This window comes from Ranitomeya imitator, chromosome 2, assembly GCF_032444005.1.
Source record: "Ranitomeya imitator isolate aRanImi1 chromosome 2, aRanImi1.pri, whole genome shotgun sequence".
NCBI classification, from domain to species: Eukaryota; Metazoa; Chordata; class Amphibia; order Anura; family Dendrobatidae; genus Ranitomeya; species Ranitomeya imitator.
The window spans coordinates 850,225,754-850,243,855 of NC_091283.1; the positions used below are offsets into that span (position 1 = coordinate 850,225,754).

At 49.7% G+C, this 18,102-nt stretch overlaps 1 protein-coding gene across 1 annotated transcript in view; it reads left to right on the top strand.

Annotated features, from left to right (window-relative positions):
• Window positions 1–18,102, top strand: part of ENO4 (enolase 4) — a 65,804-nt gene that overhangs the window by 40,289 nt on the left and 7,413 nt on the right. Inside the window, exons 6-10 of the mRNA XM_069754390.1 lie at window positions 64–192; window positions 1,253–1,321; window positions 7,505–7,669; window positions 7,777–7,902; window positions 8,449–8,638. Coding sequence (XP_069610491.1) covers window positions 64–192; window positions 1,253–1,321; window positions 7,505–7,669; window positions 7,777–7,902; window positions 8,449–8,638 — 679 coding nt within the window. The remainder of the gene's footprint in view (window positions 1–63; window positions 193–1,252; window positions 1,322–7,504; window positions 7,670–7,776; window positions 7,903–8,448; window positions 8,639–18,102) is intronic.

Sequence of the window (18,102 nt, forward strand, 5' to 3'; positions counted from 1 at the left end):
CACGTTTAGGTGATTTTGAGGATAGAAGAAAACAACCGACTTTAATCCTTGTCTCTTCTGCAGTCGCCCCCAGAGCCAGTGACTGCGGTCCCCCTGATCTCACTGCTGAGCTGCGCTAAGTCCTCTCCCGGAAAACTCAACCTCATGAAAGAGGTCCTGGTGATCCCTCCGCCGGGGACAGCGACCACACAGGTGAGGGTCAGCCCCCCGACATACAGCCTCCCCCGACATACTGCCTGCCCCCAATATACAGCCTTTCCCCGACATGCTGCCTCCCCCCGACGTACCGCCTCCCCGGCTTCATCACTCATGCTCCTGTTTCTGATCATCGGCCCCATCTCTCATGTCTCCGTCTCTGATCCTCGGTCCCATCTCTCATGTCTCCGTCTCTGATCCTCGGTCCCATCTCTCATGTCCCCGTCTCTGATCCTCGGCCCCATCTCTCATGCCCCCGTCTCTTATCCACAGCCCCCATCTCTCATGCCCCCGTCTCTGATCCTCAGCCCCCATCTCTCATGCTCCCGTCTCTGATCCTCTTCCCCATCTCTCATGCCCCCGTCTCTGATCCTCTTCCCCATCTCTCATGCCCCCGTCTCTGATCCTCGGCCCCATCTCTCATGCCCCCATCTCTGATCCTCAGCCCCCATCTCTCATGCCCCGTCTCTGATCCTCTTCCCCATCTCTCATGCCCCGTCTCTGATCCTCTTCCCCATCTCTCATGCCCCGTCTCTGATCCTCTTCCCCATCTTTCATGCCCCGTCTCTGATCCTCGGCCCCATCTCTCATGTCCCCGTCTCTGATCCTCTTCCCCATCTCTCATGCCCCATCTCTGATCCTCTTCCCCATCTCTCATGCCCCGTCTCTGATCCTCGGCCCCATCTCTCATGTCCCCGTCTCTGATCCTCGGCCCCATCTCTCATGCCCCTGTCTCTGATCCTCTTCCCCATCTCTCATGTCCCCATCTCTGATCCTCAGCTCCATCTCTCATGTCCCCGTCTCTGATCCTCAGCCCCATCTCTCATGTCCCCGTCTCTGATCCTCGGCCCCATCTCTCATGTCCCCGTCTCTGATCCTTTTCCCCATCTCTCATGTCCCCGTCTCTGGTCCTCGGCCCCATCTCTCATGCCCCTGTCTCTGATCCTCTTCCCCATCTCTCATGTCCCTGTCTCTGATCCGCAGCCCCCATCTCTCATGCCCCCATCTCTGATCCTCGGCCCCATCTCTCCGGTCCTTACCCTTCTTTTTTTTCTAGAGTTTGGACCTGGTCTCATCTCTCCAGACACAGATACTGAAGCAAATGGAGACACAGAGTAAGAGCGGAGTAAGTGTAAACCTATATACACCTCGTCTGCCTGTATATAGCACCTGTCCTGTATATCGCGGGTCTTGGGTACGGCATTAGTCGCTCACTATAACATGTAAATGACCGGTGGTGCTGTGCTGCTCTATGGCCGTGTAGATAATGACCCCCCGCCAGCGGGAGCACTCAGTAATAACGCGGTGACAGGTGATTTCCGTGTATTCTCTGCGCCCCTTTTTTATGCTGCCAGCTTAATTCACCACAAGTGACGGCTTTATTAAACCGCGCTATTTAATGCAATTAACACGCTGTAATGGATTTCAGGGCAGACAATACACCTGGGGAGCGGCGGCGCGGGCCTCGTGTGACAATGACAACTAATGTTATTCTCCTGTCCCTGTGGTCACACAATACAGCCGTCCGTCACCCCGGCCTCCTGCAGGGAAGATCTGCATAATCCCACAGTCACTGCTGCCAGAGCGTCCTCATCTGGGCACATAGGCATGTGTTACAGAGTGGGTATATATGTATACAGGAAAAGTCTACACGCTCCTGGTATTAGTCCAGGTCATGGATGAAAAATCATATTAAAGTGCCCTGTGATCAGGATTGTGCTCAGTGATTACAGTGTCAGGTCGGCGCCGTTATACTGATTACACTGATACCTGTGATCAGGATTGTACTCAGTGACTACAGTGTCAGGTCGGTGCTGTTATACTGATTATACTGATACCTGTGATCAGGATTGTGCTCAGTGACTACAGACAGTGTCAGGTCGGTGCCGTTATGCTGATTACACTGATACCTGTGATCAGGATTGTGCTCAGTGACTACAGACAGTGTCAGGTCGGTGCCGTTACACTGATTACACTGATACCTGTGATCAGGATTGTGCTCAGTGACTACAGACAGTGTCAGGTCGGTGCCGTTATACTGATTACACTGATACCTGTGATCAGGATTGTGCTCAGTGACTACAGACAGTGTCAGGTCGGCGCCGTTATACTGATTACACTGATGCCTGTGATCAGGATTGTGCTCGGTGACTACAGACAGTGTCAGGTCGGAGCCGTTATACTGATTACACTGATACCTGTGATTAGGATTGTGCTCAGTGACTACAGACAGTGTCAGGTCGGTGCCGTTATACTGATTACACTGATACCTGTAATCAGGATTGTGCTCAGTGACTACAGACAGTGTCAGGTCAGTGCCGTTATACTGATTACACTGATACCTGTGATCAAGATTGTGCTCAGTGACTACAGGCAGTGTCAGGTCGGTGCCGTTATACTGATTACACTGATACCTGTGATCAGGATTGTGCTCAGTGACTACAGACAGTGTCAGGTCGGTGCCGTTATACTGATTACACTGATACCTGTGATCAGGATTGTGCTCAGTGACTACAGTGTCAGGTCGGTGCCATTATACTGATTACACTGATACCTGTGATCAGGATTGTGCTCAGTGACTACAGGCAGTGTCAGGTTGTGCCGTTATACTGATTACACTGATACCTGTGATCAGGATTGTGCTCAGTGACTACAGACAGTGTCAGGTCGGTGCCGTTATACTGATTGAGGACGCTCTGGGCGCAGTGACTGTGGGATTATGCAGATCTTCCCTGCTGGAGGCCGGGTGACGGACGGCTGCATTGTGTGGCTGCAGGGACAGGAGAATAACATTAGTTGTCATTGTCACGTGAGCTCCGCGCCGCTGCTCCCCCAGGAGTTTGGAGGAGGACAGAGGAGTCTGGAGGAGGATAGTGGAGTCTGGAGGAGGATAGAGGAGTCTTCCCAGTAATCTGCAGTGAGATGCCGCCGCTCTCTACCATGTCTGGTTGGGGAAGTGCCCTGAGGTCTGCGGGACACAGAGTTGATCTGGTGGCTTCTGACATTAGTACAGCAGAGCTGTGGGGGCGATGGCGCAGTGACACGACGCACGGCTGAACCTGTGACTGTTCTGACCACTCTTTTATCAGACGGTAATGGCGGAGCTCTGTAATGTGTGTGATTTGTGCGGTTTTCTGGCTTCTGTCTCTTGATTGGTATTATTATTATTTATTTATATAGCACTATTGATTCCATGGTGATGTACATGAGAAGGGGTTACATCAAGATACAGATATCACTTACAGTAACCAATCTACCAATCACAGACTGAGGGGCGAGGACCCTGCCCCCGCGGGCTTACATTCTACAGGATTATGGGGAAGGAGACAGTAGGTTGAGGGTTGCAGGAGCTCCGGTGTTGGTGAGGCGGTAGCTTCGGTGTTGGTGAGGCGGTAGCTCCGGTGTTGGTGAGACGGTAGCTCCGGTGTTGGTGAGGCGGTAGCTTCGGTGTTGGTGAGGCGGTAGCTCCGGTGTTGGTGAGGCGGTAGCTCCGGTGTTGGTGAGACGGTAGCTCCGGTGTTGGTGAGACGGTAGCTCCGGTGTTGGTGAGGCGGTAGCTTCGGTGTTGGTGAGGCGGTAGCTTCGGTGTTGGTGAGGCGGTAGCTCCGGTGTTGGTGAGACGGTAGCTCCGGTGTTGGTGAGGCGGTAGCTTCGGTGTTGGTGAGGCGGTAGCTACGGTGTTGGTGAGGCGGTAGCTACGGTGTTGGTGAGGCGGTAGCTCCGGTGTTGGTGAGGCGGTAGCTCCGGTGTTGGTGAGGCGGTAGCTCCGGTGTTGGTGAGGCGGTAGCTCCGGTGTTGGTGAGGCGGTAGCTCCGGTGTTGGTGAGGCGGTAGCTCCGGTGTTGGTGAGGCGGTAGCTCCGGTGTTGGTGAGGCGGTAGCTCCGGTGTTGGTGAGGCGGTAGCTCCGGTGTTGGTGAGGCGGTAGCTCCGGTGTTGGTGAGGCGGTAGCTCCGGTGTTGGTGAGGCGGTAGCTTCGGTGTTGGTGAGGCGGTAGCTTCGGTGTTGGTGAGGCGGTAGCCTCGGTGTTGGTGAGGCGGTAGCTCCGGTGTTGGTGAGGCGGTAGCTTCGGTGTTGGTGAGGCGGTATCTCCGATGTTGGTGAGGCGGTAGCGGGGTCAGTGCAGGCTGTAGGCTTTCCTGAAGAGACGGGTTTTCAGGTTCCGTCTGAAGGATCCGAATGTGGTTGATAGTCGGACGTGTTGGGGCAAAGAATTCCAGAGGATGGGGGATATTCGGGAGAAGTCTTGGAGGCGGTTGGATGAGGAGCGAATAAGTGTGGAGGAGAGAAGGAGGTCTTGGGAGGACCGGAGATCACGTGAGGGAAGATATCGGGAGATTAGTTCAGAGATATATGGAGGAGACAGGTTGTGGATGACTTTGTAGGTCAGTGTTAGTAATTTAAACTGGATAATCTGAGGGAATGGGAGCTGACAGGAGGTGGACAGAGCTTGGATGTGTGGTTTGAAGGACAGGGCAGAGTCAAGGGTTACTCCGAGGCAGCGGACTTCCGGTACGGGGGAAAGCGTGATGTCATTGACTGCGATAGATAGGTCAGGTAAGGAAGATCTATGAGATGGAGGAAAGATGATGAGTTCAGATTTGTCCACATTGAGTTTGAGGATGCGAGAGGAGGAGGAGGATATGGCTGATAGGCACTCTGGGATTCTGGACAGCAGAGAGGTGACGTCTGGGCCAGAGAGGTAGATCTGAGTGTCATCAGCATAGAGGTGGTACTGGAATCCATGGGACTTTGTGAGTTGTTCCAGGCCAAGTGTATAGATTGAGAAGAGTAAGGGTCCTAGGACAGAGCCTTGGGGGGCTCCAACAGAGAGAGGGTGGGATGAGGAGGTAGTGTGGGAGTGGGAGAAGCTGAATGTGTGGTCGGAAAGGTACGAGGAGATCCAGGATAGGGCGAGGTCTTTGATGCCAAAGGAGGAGAGGATCTGTAGTAGGAGGCAGTGGTCAACTGTGTGGAAAGCAGAGGACTAGAAGGAGGAGTATAGAGAATTGTCTATACAGATGGATCTGGATAAGTTGGAAACTTGGGCTGAAAGGTGGGAGATGAGGTTTAACAATGATAAATGTAAGGTTATACACATGGGAAGAAGGAATCAATATCACCATTACACACTGAACGGGAAACCACTGGGTAAATCTGACAGTGAGAAGGACTTGGGGATCCTAGTTAATGATAAACTTACCTGGAGCAGCCAGTGCCAGGCAACAGCTGCCAAGGCAAACAGGATCATGGGGTGCATTAAAAGAGGTCTGGATACACATGATGAGAGCATTATACTGCCTCTGTACAAATCCCTAGTTAGACCGCACATGGAGTACTGTGTCCAGTTTTGGGCACCGGTGCTCAGGAAGGATATAATGGAACTAGAGAGAGTACAAAGGAGGGCAACAAAATTAATAAAGGGGATGGGAGATCTACAATACCCAGATAGATTAGCGAAATTAGGATTATTTAGTCTAGAAAAAAGACGACTGAGGGGCGATGTAACCATGTATAAGTATATAAGGGGACAATACAAATATCTCGCTGAGGATCTGTTTATACTAGGAAGGTGACGGGCACAAGGGGGCATTCTTTGCGTCTGGAGGAGAGAAGGTTTTTCCACCAACATAGAAGAGGATTCTTTACTGTTAGGGCAGTGAGAATCTGGAATTGCTTGCCTGAGGAGGTGGTGATGGCGAACTCAGTCGAGGGGTTCAAGAGAGGCCTGGATGTCTTCCTGGAGCAGAACAATATTGTATCATACAATTATTAGGTTCTGTAGAAGGACGTAGATCTGGGGATTTATTATGATGGAATATAGGCTGAACTGGATGGACAAATAGCTTTTTTCGGCCTTACTAACTATGTTACTATGTTACTGTTAGCTTTGGCTGTAAGTAGGTCGTTACTGATTTTGCTCAGGGCAGTCTCAGTTGAGTGATGGGGTGGAAACCAGATTGTAGATTGTCGAACAACAAGTTAGATGAGAGGTTGGAGGAGCGTTCAGAGTGGACGTTCTGCTCCAGAAGTTTGGAAGCGAATGGGAGCAGTGATATTGGACGATAGCTGGACATAGCAGTTGGATTGAGGGTTGGCTTTTTAAGTATAGGCGTGATTGTGGCATGTTTGAACGCAAAAGGGAAGGTGCCAGAAGTTAGTGATAGGTTGAAGAGGTGGGTTAGGGATGGGATAAGTGTGGAGGTGAGGTTGCGGAGGAGGTGGGAGGAGATGGGGTCGAGCGCACAGGTGGTGAGGTGCGATTTGGAGAGGAGACAATTAAGCCCCCCTTCAGTGATGCTGGATAGGGAGGTTATGGGGTTTGGGCATTCGTCTGGTATACAAAGGGGTTGTGGTGGTTGAACAGTGAAGACTTGCCTTGTTTGGTCGATCTTAGGGTGCGTTCACAGAGAGCGTTTTTGCTGCCTTTTTTATGCTAATTTTCAGCTGCTTTTTACAGTACCAGCAAAGCTTATGAGATTTCAGAAATCTCATGCACACACATTGGTTTTTTGTTTGATCAGTATTTTGTGCTTTGCTGCGTTTTTTTGGACATAGAGCATGTCACTACTTTCAGCATTTTTGCTGCGTTTTTTCACTCATTGACTTGAATGGGTGTTGAAAAAAACGCAGCAAAAACGCAAGGTATCATTATTTGCTGCGTTTTCGCTCCTGACAATCCAAGGAGTTTAGCACAGACAAAGAGAAAAAAAAACGCACCAACAAAATGCACTAAAAACACACCAAATATGCAACAAAAAATGCACCAAAAACGCACTTAAACCTGCGTTTTTGACGCAGCTTCTTTCTTGCCAAGAACATCAGGTTTTGCTGCAGAAAAACAAAGCAGCAAAAACTCCCTGTGTGAACTTACCCTTATTTTTGAAGTGTGTGGCAAAGTCATCAGCAGAGTTGAGGGAGGTTGGAGGGGGCAGTGGGGGGCGGAGGAGGGAGTTAAAGGTTTTGAATAACTGGGTTTTAGGGTAGGGAGGATACGAGGGCTGTGAAGTCGCCTGTTTAGCAGAGGTGAGAGCTGATCTGAAAGCGAGTGTTGCCTGTTTGAATGCAGTGAAGTCGTCTTGCGAATGTGTTTTCTTCCAACGCCGCTCTTCGACCCTGGACACTTGCCGGAGCTTTTTAGTGGTGTCATTGTGCCAGGGTTGCCTGTTGATACGTCGCAGTCTGCCATGAGCAAGAGGGGTGACCGTGTCAGTAGCTGATGCGAGGTGGCGTTGTAGAAGCAGCGGCCCTGTCTGTGTCGTGGGGTGAGGATATGGTGTTCAGTCCTCGTCTTTGTGTCTAATCCCTGCAGTCGGTAGTCAGGAGCGTGTCGTCGCTCGGCTGCCTCGTCCTCGCGTGTGACCGCCTGGACCAACCTCTGGAGATAGTACGAGACGCCTGCCAACGACTCTGCCTACAACCGGGGACAGACGTGTACTTAGCCATCAATTGTGCGGCCCACGAATTAATGGACTATGTAAGTGGCGAGCTGCGCTGATTAAAGCAAATGTAACAGATAAAACGCTTTCTGTTAGTTTGTCGCAGGCGACCTTCCACCTCGTTACATTTCCCGCATCTTTACAGAACAGAGGGAGATACGAAGTCGTCAGTGGCACCTGGAAGAGTCCTGACGAGATGGTCGACCTGTACGTGGATTTAATTAGCACTCACGCCGCCATCATCGCATTACTGGACCCGTTCAGGAGAGAGGTAATGTCGCCGTTAACCCTTTATAGTGTCGTGTGTACACGGTGCTGTTATAACTGGCGAGGTGTGATGTCATACGGCGTCATTGCGGTGATAACGTCCTGCCGCACAACAGCCAGTGGGTGGAATCCAACATGGCTGCGGCAGAAAAGGACGGCCATGTGCAGCCCTCTGTGATCTAGACAGAGATCCCGTCCTCATGGAACCCAGAAGATCACACATCCTCGATTTCCTTATGGCCGGAGATGGAAGCAGGATCTCTCTCCTCTGCAATTCGGGGATCTGGTGGCAGTGACGAGGACTGGAGCTTGTGAAACACTGCTCTCGATGGAAGAGGTTCTGCAGCAGCCGTGTGTTTCCCGTGCGCTATACAAATCATAAGCAAGTGAGATACTCTCTGGCTGTAGGACAATGGCGGCCGTGAAGCTGCAGCCGAGGAGGTGCGAAGCCTCCGGTGAGGTCGCCGTTCTTAGGGGTCTTGTTGTGAATCTCATTTCTCCCAGGGTCCCCCAGATCGTCAGTAATGGCCCCTCTTCTCTCTGCGGACAGGACAGGACGCAGTGGGAGGCGCTGGGAAAAGCCGTCGGCTCCAGATGTTACCTGCTGGCGGATACGGCATCAAGATCTGTGAGCGATCTCCTGCAGGGCAGCAGCGCCCCAGTCTGCAGCGGCCACGTCCTCACACTCGCCAATGAAACCACAGTGTCCGACCTGCTGGCCGCGGTCCGGCTGATGGAGGGTAAGTCACTATGCCCCTTCTGTAGCTTATTATAGTGACCACACGGAGGTGACAGCGGTCCGGCTGATGGAGGGTAAGTCACTATGCCCCTCCTGTAGATTATTATAGTGACCACACGGAGGTGACAGCGGTCCGGCTGATGGAGGGTAAGTCACTATGCCCCTCCTGTAGATTATTATAGTGACCACACGGAGGTGACAGCGGTCCGGCTGATGGAGGGTAAGTCACTATGCCCCTTCTGTAGCTTATTATAGTGACCACATGGAGGTGACAGCGGTCCGGCTGATGGAGGGTAAGTCACTATGCCCCTCCTGTAGCTTATTATAGTGACCACACGGAGGCGACAGCGGTCCGGCTGATGGAGGGTAAGTCACTATGCCCCTCCTGTAGCTTATTATAGTGACCACACGGGGGCGACAGCAGTCCGGCTGATGGAGGGTAAGTCACTATGCCTCTTCTGTAGCTTATTATAGTGACCACATGGGGGCGACAGCGGTCCGGCTGATGGAGGGTAAGTCACTATGCCCCTTCTGTAGCTTATTATAGTGACCACACGGAGGTGACAGCGGTCCGGCTGATGGAGGGTAAGTCACTATGCCCCTCCTGTAGATTATTATAGTGACCACACGGAGGTGACAGCGGTCCGGCTGATGGAGGGTAAGTCACTATGCCCCTTCTGTAGCTTATTATAGTGACCACACGGAGGTGACAGCGGTCCGGCTGATGGAGGGTAAGTCACTATGCCCCTCCTGTAGCTTATTATAGTGACCACACGGAGGCGACAGCGGTCCGGCTGATGGAGGGTAAGTCACTATGCCCCTTCTGTAGCTTATTATAGTGACCAGACGGGGGCGACAGCAGTCCGGCTGATGGAGGGTAAGTCACTATGCCTCTTCTGTAGCTTATTATAGTGACCACACGGGGGCGACAGCGGTCCGGCTGATGGAGGGTAAGTCACTATGCTTCTTCTGTAGCTTATTATAGTGACCACACGGAGGTGACAGCGGTCCGGCTGATGGAGGGTAAGTCACTATGCCTCTTCTGTAGCTTATTATAGTGACCACACGGGGGCGACAGCGGTCCGGCTGATGGAGGGTAAGTCACTATGCCCCTTCTGTAGCTTATTATAGTGACCACACGGAGGTGACAGCGGTCCGGCTGATGGAGGGTAAGTCACTATGCCCCTTCTGTAGCTTATTATAGTGACCACACAGGGGAGACAGTGGTCCGGCTGATGGAGGGTAAGTCACTATGCCCCTTCTGTAGATTATTATAGTGACCACACGGGGGCGACAGCGGTCCGGCTGATGGAGGGTAAGTCACTATGCCCCTTCTGTAGCTTATTATAGTGACCACACGGAGGTGACAGCGGTCCGGCTGATGGAGGGTAAGTCACTATGCCCCTTCTGTAGCTTATTATAGTGACCAGACGGGGGCGACAGCGGTCCGGCTGATGGGGGGTAAGTCACTATGCCCCTTCTGTAGATTATTATAGTGACCACACGGGGGCGACATCGGTCCGGCTGATGGAGGGTAAGTCACTATGCCCCTTCTGTAGCTTATTATAGTGACCAGACGGGGGCGACAGCAGTCCGGCTGATGGAGGGTAAGTCACTATGCCTCTTCTGTAGCTTATTATAGTGACCACACGGAGGTGACAGCGGTCCGGCTGATGGAGGGTAAGTCACTATGCCTCTTCTGTAGCTTATTATAGTGACCACACGGGGGCGACAGCGGTCCGGCTGATGGAGGGTAAGTCACTATGCCTCTTCTGTAGCTTATTATAGTGACCACACGGAGGTGACAGCGGTCCGGCTGATGGAGGGTAAGTCACTATGCACCTTCTGTAGCTTATTATAGTGACCAGACGGGGGCGACAGCGGTCCGGCTGATGGGGGGTAAGTCACTATGCCCCTTCTGTAGATTATTATAGTGACCACACGGGGGCGACATCGGTCCGGCTGATGGAGGGTAAGTCACTATGCCTCTTCTGTAGCTTATTATAGTGACCAGACGGGGGCGACAGCGGTCCGGCTGATGGGGGGTAAGTCACTATGCCCCTTCTGTAGATTATTATAGTGACCACACGGGGGCGACATCGGTCCGGCTGATGGAGGGTAAGACACTATGCCTCTTCTGTAGCTTATTATAGTGACCACACGGGGGCGACAGCGGTCCGGCTGAGGGAGGGTAAGTCACTATGCCCCTTCTGTAGCTTATTATAGTGACCACACGGGGGCGACAGCGGTCCGGCTGATGGGGGTAAGACACTATGCCTCTTCTATAGCTTATTATAGTGACCACACGGGGGCGACAGCGGTCCGGCTGATGGGGGGGTAAGTCACTATGACCCGGGGACCTTTCATTATAGCTGTGGTGTTGGTTGCACTTGCTCTTGTTTTTCCTTCCCAGCCGACTCTGCTCCTATTTTACACTTCCGTCCTGTGCTTTGCTTTGTATTATAGAGGTTTCCTTATTATTATCCTGTATCCGTGTATATTTGTGCGCTGCTGCATTGGCTTCTGCTCGTCTATTTATGCTCATGTTTATTATTTATGTATGATTTATTGTTAATACATGTTTGAATGTTATATACTTTGTGATCTGGTCGTATCTGCACAATTTCTTTATATGATTTTTGCCCTATACAGTACAGACCAAAAGTTTGGACACACCTTCTCATGTAAAGATTTTTCTGTATTTTCATGACTCTGAAAATTGTACATTCACACTGAAGGCATCAAAACTATGAATTAACACATGTGGAATTATATACTTAACAAAAAAGTGTGAAACAACTGAAATTATGTCTTATATTCTAGGTTCTTCACAGTAGCCACCTTTTGCTTTGATGACTGCTTTGCACACTCTTGGCATTCTCTTGATGAGCTTCAAGAGATAGTCACTGTGAATGGTCTTCCAACAATGTTGAAGGAGTTCCCAGAGATGCTTAGCACTTGTTGGCCCTTTTGCCTTCACTCTGCGGTCCAGCTCACCCCAAACCATCTCGATTGGGTTCAGGTCTGGTGACTGTGGAGGCCAGGTCATCTGGGGTATCCCCCCATCACTCTCCTTCTTGGTCAAATAGCCCTTACACAGCCTGGAGGTGTTTGGGGTCATTGTCCTGTTGAAAAATAAATGATGGTCCAACTAAACGCAAACCGGACGGAATAGCATGCCTCTGCAAGATGCTGTGGTAGCCATGCTGGTTCAGTATGCCTTCAATTTTGAATAAATCCCCAACAGTGTCACCAGCAAAGCCCCCCCACACCATCACACCTCCTCCTCCATGCTTCACGGTGGGAACCAGACATGTAGAGTCCATCCGTTCACCTTTTCTGCGTCGCACAAAGACACGGTGGTTGGAACCAAAGATCTCAAATTTGGACTCATCAGACCAAAGCACAGATTTCCACTGGTCTAATGTCCATTCCTTGTGTTTTTTAGCCCAAACAAGTCTCTTCTGCTTGTTGCCTGTCCTTAGCAGTGGTTTCCTAGCAGCTATTTTACCATGAAGGCTGCTGCACAAAGTCTCCTCTTAACAGTTGTTGTAGAGATGTGTCTGCTGCTGGAACTCTGTGTGGCACTGACCTGGTCTCTAATCTGAGCTGCTGTTAACCTGCGATTTCTGAGGCTGGTGACTCGGATAAACTTATCCTCAGAAGCAGAGGTGACTCTTGGTCTTCCTTTCCTGGGGCGGTCCTCATGTGAGCCAGTTTCTTTGTAGCGCTTGATGGTTTTTGCAACTGCACTTGGGAACACTTTCAAAGTTTTCCCAATTTTTCGGACTGACTGACCTTCATTTCTTAAAGTAATGATGGCCACTCGTTTTTCTTTACTTAGCTGCTTTTTTCTTGCCATAATACAAATTCTAACAGTCTGTTCAGTAGGACTAACAGCTGTGTATCCACCAGACTTCTGCACAACACAACTGATGGTCCCAACCCCATTTATAAGGCAAGAAATCCCACTTATTAAACCTGACAGGACACACCTGTGAAGTGAAAGCCATTCCCGGTGACTACCTCTTGAAGCTCATCAAGAGAATGCCAAGAGTGTGGAAAGCAGTCATCAAAGCAAAAGGTGGCTACTTTGAAGAACCTAGAATATAAGACATAATTTCAGTTGTTTCACACTTTTTTGTTAAGTATATAATTCCACATGTGTTAATTCATAGTTTTGATGCCTTCAGTGCGAATGTACAATTTTCATAGTCATGAAAATACAGAAAAATCTTTAACCCCTTCCCGACCTTTGACGCATACGCTGCGTCATGAAAGTCGGTGCCATTCCGACCCATGACGCAGCATATGCGTCATGGAAAGATCGCGTCCCTGCAGGCCGGGTGAAAGGGTTAACTCCCATTTCACCCGATCTGCAGGGACAGGGGGAGTGGTAGTTTAGCCCAGGGGGGGTGGCTTCACCCCCTCGTGGCTACGATCGCTCTGATTGGCTGTTGAAAGTGAAACTGCCAATCAGAGCGATTTGTAATATTTCACCTAAAAAACTGGTGAAATATTACAATCCAGCCATGGCCGATGCTGCAATATCATCGGCCATGGCTGGAAACACTTATGTGCACCCACCCCACCCCTCCGATCGCCCCCCCAGCCCCCCGATCTGTGGTCCGCTCCCCTCCGTCCTGTGCTCCGCTCCCCCGTCCTCCTGTCCGCTTCCCCGTGCACCAATCACACCCCCTGTGCTGCAATCAAACCCCCCCGCACTCCGATCCCCCCCCCGCACACAGCGACCCCCCCCGTGCTCCGATCCACCCCCCCCCCGCACAGCGATCCCTCACCCCGTGCTCCAATCCTTCCCCGTGCTCCAATCCTCCCTCCCGTGTTCCGATCCACCCCCCCCCCCATGATCCGATCCACCCCCCCGTGCTCCGACGCCCCCCCCCGTGCCCTGATCTCCCCCCCCTTATACTTACCTGGCCGCCCGAGGTCCGTCCGTCTTCTTTCCTGGGCGCCGCCATCTTCCAAAATGGCGGGCGCATGTGCAGTGCGCCCGCCGAATCTGCCGGCCGGCAGATTCGTTCCAGAGTGAATTTTGATCACTGAGATATATCCTATCTCAGTGATCAAAATAAAAAAAATAGTAAATGACCCCCCCCCTTTGTCACCCCCATAGATAGGGACAATAAAAAAAATAAAGAATTTTTTTTTTTTTCACTAAGGTTGGGGTAAGAACTAGGGTTAGGGTTAGGGGTAGGGTTAGGGGTAGGGTTAGGGTTAGGGGTAGGGTTAGGGTTAGGGTTAGGGCTAGGGGTAGGGTTAGGGGTAGGGTTAGGGGTAGGGTTAGGGCTAGGGTTAGGGTTTCGGTATGTGCACACGTATTCTGGTCCTATGCGGATTTTTCCGCAGCGGATTTGAAAAATCCACAGTGCTAAACCGCTGCCGATTTATCGTGGATTTACCGCGGTTTTTCTGCGCATTTCACTGCGGTTTTACAACTGCGATTTTCTATTGGAGCAGTTCTAAAACCGCTGTGGAATCCGCAGAAAGAAGTGACATGCTGCGGAATGTAAACCGCTGCGTTTCCGTGCAGTTTTTCCGCAGCATGTGTACAGCGATTTTTGGTTCCCATAGGTTCACATTGAACTGTAAACTCATGGGAAACTGCTGCGGATCCGCAGCGTTTTCCGCAGCGTGTGCACATACCTTTAGAATTAGGCTATGTGCACACGGTGCGGATTGGCCGCTGCGGATCCGCAGCAGTGTTCCATCGGGTTTACAGTACCATGTAAACATATGGAAAACCAAATCCGCTGTGCCCATGGTGCAGAAAATACCGCGCGGGAACGCTGCGTTGTATTTTCCGCAGCATGCCAATTCTTTGTGCGGATTCCGCAGCGTTTTACACCTGTTCCTCAATAGGAATCCACAGGTGAAATCCGCACAAAAAACACTGGAAATTTTCAAAAATGATGCTGAAAAATCTCATACGAATCCGCAATGTGGGCACATAGCCTTAGAGTTGGGTTGGAATTAGGGTTGTGGTTAGGGTTAGGGGTGTGTTGGGGTTAGGGTTGTGGTTAGGGGTGTGTTGGGGTTAGGGTTGTGATTAGGGTTACGGCTACAGTTGGGATAAGGGTTAGGGGTGTGTTGGAGGTAGAATTGAGGGGTTTCCACTGTTTAGGCACTTCAGGGGGTCTCCAAACGCAACATGGCGCCACCATTGATTCCAGCCAATCTTGTATTCAAAAATTCAAATGGTGCTCCCTCACTTCCGAACCCCGACGTGTGCCCAAACAGTGGTTTACCCCCACATATGGGGTACCAGCATACTCAGGACAAACTGCGCAACAATTACTGGGGTCCAATTTCTTCTGTTACCCTTGAGAAAATAAAAAATTGCTTGCTAAAACATCATTTTTGAGGAAAGAAAAATGATTTTTTATTTTCACGGCTCTGCGTTGTAAACGTCTGTGAAGCACTTGGGGGTTCAAAGTGCTCACCACATATCTAGATAAGTTCCTTGGGGGGTCTAGTTTCCAAAATGGGGTCACTTGTGGGGGGTTTCTACTGTTTAGGCACACCAGGGGCTCTGCAAACGCAACGTGACGCCCGCAGACCATTCCATCAAAGTCTGCATTTCAAAAGTCACTACTTCCCTTCTGAGCCCCCACGTGTGCCCAAACAGTGGTTTACCCCCACACATGGGGCATCAGCGTACTCAGGAGAAACTGGACAACAACTTTTGTGGTCCAATTTCTCCTGTAACCCTTGGGAAATTAAAAAATTCTGGGCTAAAAAATTATTTTTGAGGAAAGAAAACGTATTTATTATTTTCACGGCTCTGCGTTATAAACTTCTGTAAAGCACTTGGGGGTTGAAAGTGCTCACCACACATCTAGATAAGTTCCTTTGGGGGTCTAGTTTCCAAAATGGGGTCACTTGTGGGGGGTTTCTACTGTTTAGGCACACCAGGGGCTCTGCAAACGCAATGTGACGCCCGCAGACCATTCCATCAAAGTCTGCATTTCAAAAGTCACTACTTCCCTTCTGAGCCCCCACGTGTGCCCAAACAGTGGTTTACCCCCACACATGGGGTATCAGCGTACTCAGGAGAAACTGGACAACAACTTTTGTGGTCCAATTTCTCCTGTAACCCTTGGGAAAATAAAAAATTCTGGGCTAAAAAATTATTTTTGAGGAAAGAAAACGTATTTATTATTTTCACGGCTCTGCGTTATAAACTTCTGTAAAGCACTTGGGGGTTGAAAGTGCTCACCACACATCTAGATAAGTTCCTTTGGGGGTCTAGTTTCCAAAATGGGGTCACTTGTGGGGGGTTTCTACTGTTTAGGCACACCAGGGGCTCTGCAAACGCAATGTGACGCCCGCAGACCATTCCATCAAAGTCTGCATTTCAAAAGTCACTACTTCCCTTCTGAGCCCCCACGTGTGCCCAAACAGTGGTTTACCCCCACACATGGGGTATCAGCGTACTCAGGAGAAACTGGACAACAACTTTTGTGGTCCAATTTCTCCTGTAACCCTTGGGAAAATAAAAAATTGCGGGCTAAAATTCATTTTTGAGAAAATAATTTTTTTTTTTTATTTTCATGGCTCTGCGTTATAAACTTCTGTGAAGCACTTGAGGGTTCAAAGTGCTCACTACACATCTAGATTAGTTCCTTTGGGGGTCTAGTTTCCAAAATGGGGTAATTTGTGGGGGATCTCCAATGTTTAGGCACACAGGGGCTCTCCAAACGCGACATGGTGTCCGCTAATGATTGGAGATAATTTTCCATTTAAAAAGCCAAATGGCGTGCCTTCCCTTCTGAGCCCTGCCGTGCGCCCAAACAGTGGTTTACCCCCACATATGGGGTATCAGCGTACTCAGGACAAACTGGACAACAACATTTGTGGTCCATTTTCTCCTATTACCATTGGCAAAATAGGAAATTCCAGGCTAAAAAATCATTTTTGAGAAAAGAAAAATTATTTTTTATTTTCATGGCTCTGCATTATAAACTTCTGTGAAGCACCTGGGGGTTTAAAGTGCTCAGTATGCATCTAGATAAGTTCCTTGGGGGGTCTAGTTTCCAAAATGGGGTCACTTGTGGGGGAGCTCCATTGCATAGGCACACAGGGGCTCTCCAAATGCGACATGGTGTCCGCTAACAATTGGAGCTAATTTTCCATTCAAAAAGTTAAAAGGCGCGCCTTCCCTTCCGAGCCCTGCCGTGTGCCCAAACAGTGGTTTACCCCCACATATGAGGTATCGGCGTACTCGGGAGAAATTGCTCAACAAATTTTAGGATCCATTTTATCCTATTGCCCATGTGAAAATGAAAAAATTGAGGCGAAAATAAATTTTTTGTGAAAAAAAAGTACTTTTTCATTTTTACGGATCAATTTGTGAAGCACCTGAGGGTTTAAAGTGCTCACTAGGCATCTAGATAAGTTCCTTGGGGGGTCCAGTTTCCAAAATGGGGTCACTTGTGGGGGAGCTCCAATGTTTAAGCACACAGGGTCTCTCCAAACGCGACATGGTGTCCGCTATCGATGGAGATAATTTTTCATTCAAAAAGTCAAATGGCGCTCCTTCCCTTCCGAGCCTTACCATGTGCCCAAACAGTGGTTTACCCCCACATGTGAAGTATCGGTGTACTCAGGAGAAATTGCCAAACAAATTTTAGGATCCATTTTATCCTGTTGTCCATGTGAAAATGAAAAAATTGAGGCTAAAAGAATTTTTTTGTGAAAAAAAAGTACTTTTTCATTTTTACGGATCAATTTGTGAAGCACCTGGGGGTTTAAAGGGCTCACTATGCATCTAGATAAGTTCCTTGGGGCGTCTAGTTTCCAAAATGGGGTCACTTGTGGGGGAGCTCCAATTTTTAGGCACACGGGGGCTCTCCAAATGTGACATGGTGTCCGCTAAAGAGTGCAGCCAATTTTTCATTCAAAAAGTCAAATGGCGCTCCTTCCCTTCCAAGCCCTGCCGTGCGCCCAAACAGTGGTTTACCCCCACATATGAGGTATCAGCGTACTCAGGACAAATTGGACAACAACGTACGTGGTTCAGTTTCTCCTTTTACCATTGGGAAAATAAAAAAATTGTTGCTGAAAAATCATTTTTGTGACTAAAAAGTTAAATGTTCATTTTTTCCTTCCATGTTGCTTCTGCTGCTGTGAAGCACCTGAAGGGTTAATAAACTTCTTGAATGTGGTTTTGTGCACCTTGAGGGGTGCAGTTTTTAGAATGGTGTCACTTTTGGGTATTTTCAGCCATATAGACCCCTCAAACTGACTTCAAATGTGAGGTGGTCCCTAAAAAAAATGGTTTTGTAAATTTCGTTGTAAAAATGAGAAATCGCTGGTCAAATTTTAACCCTTATAACTTCCTAGCAAAAAAAAAATTTTGTTTCCAAAATTGTGCTGATGTAAAGTAGACGTGTGGGAAATGTTATTTATTAACTATTTTGTGTCACATAACTCTCTGGTTTAACA